We start from the raw sequence: 10,122 nt of genomic DNA, 5'->3' as shown, positions 1-10,122 counted from the left end.
ATTCTTGAGATTTATGCATATTATATTTAATTAACAAAAATAAATTATTGTATGTAGTCAGAGCTTCAGTAAATTAAAGTCAATTTTAAATTCATCAAAGAAAGCTTTTATTGCTAATTTCTCTTTTCCTCTTTTAAGTCATGCTGTATACATGAAAACGTAATTTTTTTACAAAATAAAAAAATTGAATTTCAGAATAATTATTTTCAAATGAATTATATTTTTAGAGTTTTTATAAAAACTGATAAAGAGATCTGTTGAAGGTACATTGTTAAAAAAACGTCAATGAAAAAGTCAATAAATGTAACAAATGATAGTAATCGATTAACGTATATGAGAGTGCAAAAGAACTTCCGATATATTTCGCAGATTCTACAAGCACTGATCGGCTAAGAATTTTTATTCTTTCGTCTACGTACACATAAAACTCACACACACGATTTTTAATTACAACATTCACGCGTGATAAAGAAATAATTACATGTCTGTACAAAGCAGCAGAGTAATGATTTTTATGAAAACAAAAGAGTTTAATATATTCTATGACAGAGCTTTATAGATATAATTATAGTATATATACATTTATCATATATTATAAATGATTATATTTTACGACAAATTACAGAAACGTTCGACAATGAAGGAAGTCGCATGGTTTTCTGTTAAGATACACAAATTCATCATTATATTACTGTTCTTGTTATCATGATGTATCATTTATTTCTCATATGCGATATGAGCGTTCATACATCTTTGTATCATGTGCTTGGCGTACATATTTATCCAGAGAGAGAGATCCCACACACACACACACACACACACACACACACACACACACACACACACACACACACACACACACACACACACACACACACACACATTTTAACAAAGTAACATGAATATAAATATATATTATACGCATATCGAATTTACGTGTGCGTGTCTATATTATAAAGCGCGGTGCCACGTCGTCAATGTAACGTGCGGTGCTGCATCTTCAAATGTGGATGTTGTCCGACAATAAAAAATAAATCCTTGTGAACCAGCATCAAACGCTTTATTTAATTTACAGATTCGCACTATATACTATGCACAGTCGAAATTATTTCTTTTCATAATATGAATATTTTTATTTGCTCTTCCTTTGATTTTAGAGGCGAAAGATTTATCGCTTTACGAAATGTTACATTTCATATTTAAGAGTATATTCAAACAAATTTGCATATTCGCATGAATGTATGCATAACGCATAAGATACTTGTAGAGACTCAATCAATCAGATTATGAAATGAAGGATTCTGATTGATCAATTTTCTTATACTTTATGCGTTGTATAATAAGCCTTAGGGCCATGGAGCACAAAAAAACTTAAGCAGTAAAACGTAAGCAGTAAGAGGAATTGGTCAATCACCGTAGAAACTGTAAGACCATAACGTAAGCAGTTGGAAAATCATTCGATTACTGAAAAAATTAACTCAGTATTTGTAACTCGTTACTTCTTAGTTACTACTTATAACGAGGTAACGTTATTCGTTACTTATTATAAATTACTATAAATTACTTTTTTCAGTAAATAGATGTAATGATGCAAGTTACCTTTTAAAATAATTTTTCCAACCTTAGAGCAATCTCAGCATTCAATTAGTTAGCATTATAGTCATAAAAAATTGCAACATCATTATCAAATTGTTATTATAAAGTAATTGCTAAAGTAAGGAAATAATAACTCTTATTCCATTCCTTGATTAGGATCGTAAAATTTAATCGCAATATAACATACATTGAATATATAAGTGAAAACGTAGATTTTTATTTCTATTACTCTTATTCCTCGGTATCCATCTCCTCATTTTCCAGTTGATCTTCTATCTTTTCTTTTAGAGCAGTGAGGCTGAGAGGCGCATCTATGTCGAGAATTTTACGTTCTTTCGCCTTATCTCTCTTGGATCTGTATAAGGGATTTTCGAATCTGCCAGTCGCTTGCTTTATCCCCCCGACGTCATCGTCAGCCTCCCGGCCGCTCGTTCCAGGAACTTTGCCAATCTGAACGTTGCCCTCAGAAACATTCTCAAAACGGGCGAAACCGTGCTTCTGCTTGTCCGCCCGAATTCCATCTCTGACGGATGAGACGGCTTCCATACATCCCGAGAGAACTCTGCAAAAATTAGATTTCGTCTCAGCAAAATCGATAAATATCTAATAATGCACGACACACATCGAAATACTTTTTGCACTCTGAAATAAATAATAATCGTTAACAAATCTATTTTCTTTGTAAATCCCAAAAAGTGAGGATAATTATTACATTTTATAGAATAACTGTACATTATATTTGGCGGATCTTAAAAGTGTGTGTGCGTAATGCTTGCATTTTTTATGGAATAAAAAATATTTTAAAGCAGAACAAAAAGAAAACTGAACATGAAGTAAACGAGATTAAATTATTTATGCAATGTCATATTTTGAGGAAACGTCTTTTTTATTGTTAGATATAAAAACCGTATCGTTATAGCCCAAATGGAATGGAAGTTCTGATCTGAAAAATGTTGGCATCATTTCGGCATCAAACAAGACGTATTTGGCGAACCGAGAAAATTATACAGCAGCCAATTCCATTTAATTCGTAGCCTGCTGAGAGCAATAATAAACCGATCGGTAGGCCCGCCGAACTAATTAAATGCTAGACAAGGAACGAGGCGCGCAGGACGGCACTTTGATACGTAGCGAGTCGAACGGAACGACGATGAAGTAATTAGCGCCGAGAAACGTAAAATAAAAGAACGATAATAAGTTCACTGGAGTTGCTAAACTATCTGCTAAACTATTCTGTCCTACTTTGCGAATTAACTCAATTTTAGGGGAAAGTAGAGGAACTGCGCAGCGGGTAATTGTGTGCATCCTGATTTGGTACTTCTCCAATGGATGACGACATCACTGTGGTGAAAGTTTTACACAGGAGGTCGTCCTGAGGTCGTCCTCTTAAGATATAACTACAAAAGATACGACGTAAATACGTTGCTACCCAGAAAAATACAAAAAAGTGAAGTCACATCTTTTTTAGCATTCAGAAAATAAGGTGGTAAGTCCGTATTTTTAATTTGTTTGTTTAAAGTTGCATACGTTATTAAAGTATGTTATTATGTGCGTCTTTTGAGTTGTTATTTATTAAGTTTGGTTAAGAAATATTGAAGTAAATCTTATTTCATATCAAGTCAGGTCGCGGCGGGCAACTATGCGCAAGCGTTTTAAAATGCGCATAATTACTCATCTCTTTCATATATTATATAATTAGCACTAATTTTTTCGTTTTTTTTTGCATTATTATTTTATTTTGCCAAAGTTTATGTGCATTATTATTATATTAGTTTTGTATTTTTGCTTAATATATATAATATATATTTAAAATATATTTAATATATATTTATATTGCAACATAATAAATATATTTTCTGATTTCTTTGTCAACATTCCATAATTCATTTTCTACGATTTTTGCTTTGCGTACTCAATCCATGCGCACAATTACTCGACGCGCGAGAAATTTTTTCGCTTTTCCGTTTTTTCCTTTTTGCTAAATAAAACCTTATTGAATGAAAATCTGTACAGTATGAGGATACGTAATGGTAGAAGAATGTTTATAGTTTCTATTTCTCCATACTTATATCGCTTTGAACTTGGAAAATCATTCCAGAACAATAAATTTCCCTTAGGTGCGCACACACACAATTCACTCACTTTCCCCTACACCTATTCCCTGTCGTTCCAATAGCATCCCTTTCCCTCCTCTGTCAAATTCGCAGTCCACATTCCCTCTCTCTCTCTCTCTCTCTCTCTCTCTCTCTCCCTTTCTCTTTTTACCACAAATTTTAATTTTATTTCTATATTTTCTTTTGTTTACATGTTTTATGAGTCTTATCTTTTATTACTTTATTTTATTAATTTTGTGTACTGTTCCACTTCTTTTTAATTCATATTCATTTTTTTTATGTTTTTTGATATTTTTTTTGTGTTATATGTTTTTAAAGGCTTGTCTTTTAGAAACGGTAATAAACTCTCTCCCCCTCTTCCTCTCTCTTTTCCTCTCTCGTTCTTTCATCGTGGAATAAATGCTTCGAAAATGAGAATCTTGAAGAGTTCGACATTTTCATTTCTCCATAGATTTAATAGCTGTGTCAGAATTTTATCAGCTAAAATTTGTCACTGATGGAGTTGGAAGCAATTTTTCTGTCTTGATCACCCAACGTTTCACTTCTTCTAGCGTCGTGCTTGCATTTATGCAAGCATTACGCACTTTTAAGATCCACCAAATATAATGTTATCCTACAAAATATAATAGTTACCCTCGCTCTTTTTGGGATTTACAAAGAAAATAGATTTGTTAAAAAATTTGTTATTATATGTGACATCTTCAGTCGACTCAAATTTGCATAAACAATATAAAGTAATAAAAAAGTAACGATTCATCGTTATCTAATATATCATATACTTCCTTCTATAAATAAGTAAACTAGTGGTGAATTGTTTAAATGCAAAAATATCACGACGATTTTTTTGCGTACTCGACGCTTTTTGCGTAAGTAATGCTCGAGTATTCTCGAAAGGAATTAAATATTAATATAATCATACTCTCTAGCGTCATCGGATAAATGAAAATAGAATGAGCACGTGTATCCGCGTGTAGGCTGGTAATCCGTGTAATTGCTTTTTCCACTCTCTATATGGATTTGCAAAAAAACTGTCAACGGGAGACTCAGATCAGCGAGTTGCGGCTGCAGATTTTCGATCGAACTCATCAAGAATTTTCCGCATGATTACGTGTCGTTATCGATCGCCGAACATATACATAGCTACATACTCGACATTAAGCAATACTAAATATTATTTTTTAAATTCATTGTTCTTATCACGTTTCCACAGTTATTATTTCTTTTATGACCATGCGCCAAGTAGTGCGCAATTTGCACGAATGTCGAAAGTACACTGCGCACAAACATAACAGGTCATCGTGAGTTCTAAGAAAGTTTCCTTTTTCAATTTCTGAATTTAATAACAATATTGATGCAGCCAGTAATATAAAGTAAATAAGTTGGCTCACAAATCCCTCCTTCAATATTTTTGTCCGATATGCGCGAAAATACTTTATTCTTCTAAAAACTTTCTTCACGGTTTTATGCATGGAAAAAATCTTTAATTCTGTTGAAGTTTAACATAATTCGCTCGTGTTACGTGCAGATTAAGAATGCTGAGCACAACGCAGCATTATTTCGTTCTACCGGGTATGCAAATCTCGAATACAATTAATACTGGCGCTGATAATGTTGGTGCAGCTCTTCGAACATTCGTAGTCGAGCGTGTCGACGTATGGCGGCACATAATAACTGATGTGTTAACTGTATTAACCCTAACTAATATTCGCAGATCCAGTGGATCAAGAAATTTTTTTCAATTACATTGTGAAAAATTTTTTGTAACAAACATTTTTTATAGCCTTATCCTAAATAATAAAGTCTGAAAAGACTTGCGAAACGAATTCCTGTTTTGTCCCATTTCTATTCTAAAAGTATTTCAGAAAATCTCAAAAGAAATTTCAGAGCGAATACCAGTTAGATTAAATTTAGTCTAATGCAAGCTTGCAATCCTGTTGGATCAATACTTTTCATAGCGATTCATGGCAAAGCAATGCGAAGATGAAGATGGAATAATGTGATATCTACTTACTGCTCTAAAGAATAACCAAAATACAAAAAGGCCAACAGAAGAAGAGTGATCACGACCAGAGGGGTCCCGAAAAGCAATCCAAGCGTAACGGCCAATCGAGTATCTTTCATTGCTGCACCCGCCGTCTCCGCATTTGTCACGTTGATTCCTTTGTCTAATAAAGAAGTATATGAAAAAATAGCATTTCTAGAGAAAAGATCTTGTCAATTAATTTTATTGTTTCTTTCAAAAGAAAATAAAGAACTTGTTTCCTCAATAGCAGTTAATTACATTTTTCTATCTATTTGCCAAGGATTCTTTAATTGAACTTAAAATAATTAAATAACTTAACGTTAGATAAAATTTAAAAAAAATATTTATTTGTAATGTATGTACATTTTTTAAATATTTTCTAAACTGCGTTTGAAAAATCAAAACAATATTTAAATTTATATGGGAATAATTTAAAATATACAATATGATTGTGTGTATGTACATATTTATATATGTAACTAAATTTTTTATAACAAATAAATTATATTTTAATAAACGAATGAATGAAAGCAGGATATTGCTTGGCAATGTTCACACAATGCAATAATAAAACTGGATTAAAAACCAAGGATCGATAATTGTTAAAGGCGTTAACGATTAACTGGTACTGGTATTGTGGACAATAAAAACGAGATAAATAAAGGATTTTATCGTTTTTTCATATCTCCGCTTTCCTTGTAAGCTTATAAACTGCACAATATTATTTACACGATAAAATTGCGTTTGAAATTATTAAAAAAATTGTAATCGTCTAACTCTCTCTCTCTCTCTCTCTCTCTCTCTCTCCTCTTCTCTCTTCTCTTCTCTTCTTTTGCTTAAGATACAAACGAATTAATTTTTCGGTTTATAATATTGTTTAAAAATTTGTTCGAAATTTAAAAGAAAACTGAATAACTATGTACTTTGCAACATTTCCCGCAGGTTCTCCACGGCTTCCTCTATCGTAATACCGGAATAGTCCCCTTTTTCTTTTAAAAGAATTTCTACGCCTCCATTCCAAGTGCATCTGGTGTGCCAAGCAACCTTCTCCGTATATCCTTCTAAAGCTTCGTCCGCCACGGTTTGTACTGTAGTTAAGGAAATCTGTTGCGATATGGACACGCGTCCGCCACAGTACGGGCAACAATGACCTTCCACCTAAAATGCAAAATAAATCATACTACTCAGGTAATAATGGAAATATATAATAAATTAATTAAAATTTGAACATCAGAGAAATATCGAGTGATTATTACCTTTATAGCAAAAAAAGTCACAGTTGTATCACAATAAAATCTGTAGGTATACTGATAAGTATTTGATTTTTATTACTTTCTTTATTTTCATATACATATTTTCATATAGTTTTCATATATATTTATTTCATATTAATTATTTTCATGTATACAATAATTTATTTACTATATACAGCTTTAGTGCAGCATAAGAAACATTGGTATTTCTAGTGTTAAACAGAGTCTCACCGTAAGAGGATATTCGCAGCCCATAAATCCACACCTTGGCCTCTGAATGGCACAGATCTCCTCGAGATAATCGTCCTGAGTGTTTCCCTGGCAGGAAACTTTCTTACAATCGAGCATACTTACAGGTCGCCATAACAGGTCACTGTACCTTAAAACATATTTTTTCCAAATATGATTTAACATATGGAATTCCATTTGTGAGAGCGCGGCAAACGTTATGTTCGGACTTACTTTACGGTGAACCCGCCTCTGGAAAATTCTCTACGATCTTGAAAGTTTTGCCATTCCCATTCGGTAAACGGCTGCCTCTCGTTTGATAGCCGAATTGACTTCACTCCTATCTCTCTTACAGGTAGCAGGATACTGAAAGTGCGATTCTCGCTCGGCAAGACAATGTTATCATAGCTACAGGGAACGCGCTCGAGATGCGGCGCCGCTATCGAACTACCATTCCAATTTGCGGGATCAGCCCAAAAAATGCTACCCTCCTTTAACCATCTACTAATTTTTGCGTCCGTCCGCGAATTGCTTAGCTTACACACATATACAGAGTTTTCATTATTAAATTAAATTTATTATTTATAAAATATAAAAGATAAGAAAATAAAATATTATTTCGAGTTTATTATTAAATTATAAATAATGTTCTAGACGAAATAATAAAAAATAAAGGCTCGATTCTCACAATACGAAAAGTTAAAAATAAACGGATCAAATTTACCAGCAAAGAAATTGTATGTAAATATAAATGTAATTTGTTCATTTATGGAAGAGAAAGAGTTTCGTCTGTGACGTAGCACACATTTAACAATTAAAAATTAAAAATTATAAAAGATAAAATAAAATACAGTATAAAAGTATCTTTATCTTAAAATTTATCTAATACAATCAATTATTATTTAAGAGTTTAATATTACCATTACATAAAAATTTTAGCATTATTATTAAAGTATATACAAAAAAAGGAATACGAAAAATTATTAAATTTCAAATAATTAGTAAGGGTATAATACAATTTGAGTTTGAGTATTTTATGATATTAATTTGCTAATAAATATTCTGATAAGATAAATTTTTTAATCAGTTAAATAGCAAATGACATGTCAACATTGAAACTTTAATATCGTAATTATCGCAATCGTATTATCAAAACAATTACGATATTTTGTATATAAGTAATATCTTCCATCTGCGAATACATTAAACTCAAAAGGAAAAAAGGTGGTTAAATATCTATAGCCTTGGCCATAAGTATAAAATAATCTCATTTTATTGCATCTTCCAGGAAAAAGCGATAATAAAATTCAAAAGATACTTCAAATTATTATGAAAATAAATATTATTTTTTAATAAATTTTTTTGAATTTATTTTTTGTTTGACATAGAATGTTTATTGTTAATTTGTAGTATATTGTAGTATTTGTAGGGATATTTTATTCTTTTTACTTAGACTGTATCCCGATCCTTATACACTCGATTATTCTGTTAACCATCTGTATATTTTCTCAAGTCTATAACTTGAGCTTACCTGCAATTTACCATTTCTAGGCAGTACTAACAATCCCTGCCACGGCAAATCAATTCCAGATAGCCTGAAATTGTCCATTCCGGAGATGCCAACCGCGTGTCGAGTCTGCTGAGGAAAGATCACATGACTGTCGATCTCTGGAACACGATTGTTCGCCCAATTGCTCGCGGTTCGCCACTCTAGATCCGGAAGCCAGTATTTCTGACCGAAAAACAAGGCTGAACATCTTGATATCAAGATAACATACAATATGATTTTACGATGAAGCGCGAAAGGGACAAACATGTTACATAAACGTTTTAAACAGTCGATTGAAAGGAGGTACGACGGACGTGTTACTCTTCAATTAATTTTCACTTACGCGAAGATAGAGAGACATCAAATAATACAACGAATTTAAATACTTGCTATCAATGATTTACAACAAATCCCGAAAATAACGCGAGAAGAAGTTGAACACGGTTGAAAATTTCAATAACTGAAAGTTACTCCGCTGTGATCGAAACCAATTGGGGGCGTGTCTGATTCATGATAGTCTGACGTGAACTTGTGTTAATTGTCACGATTAGAATGCCATGAGTCTAGTGATTCGTTGAAATTAAAGTCTTTAACTATATAATGTTCAATTATTAATTTATATTTTTTAAAATATGTTTGTAATTAATAATGATATTTGTTATACATTGCATACTTGGTCATCTACAATTTAGGTGACCAAGAAATACGCAATGTATAAATATCGTTATTAATTAAAAAGCCATTGTATCATAAATATGTTTATTTACAAGTACAAAATTTAAACTGCACAGAGAAATTAAAAATTATTTTTAAAATAAATTTTAAATATTTTGTGTGTTGATCATTATTAACAAATATTTATTCTAAGCACAAAACACATGGGAAGTTAAATTTTCGCAATTGGTATTAAATGTATTAATATATTTGCATTCATTTATTTATAATTTTATTATATATGATTATAATAGTATGCTTGATAGAATAAATTTTTGTTACTACATCACACGTGAAAACAGTATAATAGAATTTGCTATTAACAAAATTCTCATTTAATTGATAATTAGGCCTGGTTTTTCATTATCTGGTTAACTTGTGGTTAGGTTTAAACTGATGTTTTATCCCCTCCCCCCATGGGCTTCGTTCATGATATCATCATAGATGAAGTTTGGGTAGAGAGGGGATAATGAAAAACCAGGCCTTAAAATGATATTAAAAGTATTCACATATGTCACATATATATGACGGAAAAAATTACAAGATTTATTATGATATTGAGGATATTGATACAATTGCAATAGCTTTACTTTTTTCTATAATAATTAGAAATATAATCGTCGAACAATAAAGATAAGTATAATA

The 10,122-nt window shown here is 31.7% G+C and overlaps 1 protein-coding gene across 1 annotated transcript; it reads right to left on the bottom strand.

Annotated features, from left to right (window-relative positions):
* Window positions 1-1,827: 1,827 nt before the first annotated feature.
* Window positions 1,828-9,030, bottom strand: LOC108725256 (uncharacterized). The gene is made up of 6 exons (XM_018452151.1): window positions 8,746-9,030; window positions 7,449-7,750; window positions 7,218-7,365; window positions 6,657-6,891; window positions 5,722-5,875; window positions 1,828-2,158 (listed from the first exon to the last, which is right to left on the bottom strand). The coding sequence occupies exons 1-6, from the start codon at window positions 9,028-9,030 to the stop codon at window positions 1,828-1,830; spliced, it is 1,455 nt and encodes a 484-aa protein (XP_018307653.1).
* Between the last annotated feature and the right edge of the window lie 1,092 nt (window positions 9,031-10,122).

This window comes from Mycetomoellerius zeteki, unplaced genomic scaffold (assembly GCF_001594055.1).
Source record: "Mycetomoellerius zeteki isolate Tzet28-1 unplaced genomic scaffold, Tzet1.0 scaffold332, whole genome shotgun sequence".
Taxonomy (NCBI): Eukaryota; Metazoa; Arthropoda; class Insecta; order Hymenoptera; family Formicidae; genus Mycetomoellerius; species Mycetomoellerius zeteki.
Note: the sequence above shows the minus strand (reverse complement) of the source record. Positions and strands in the feature narration are given on the sequence as shown.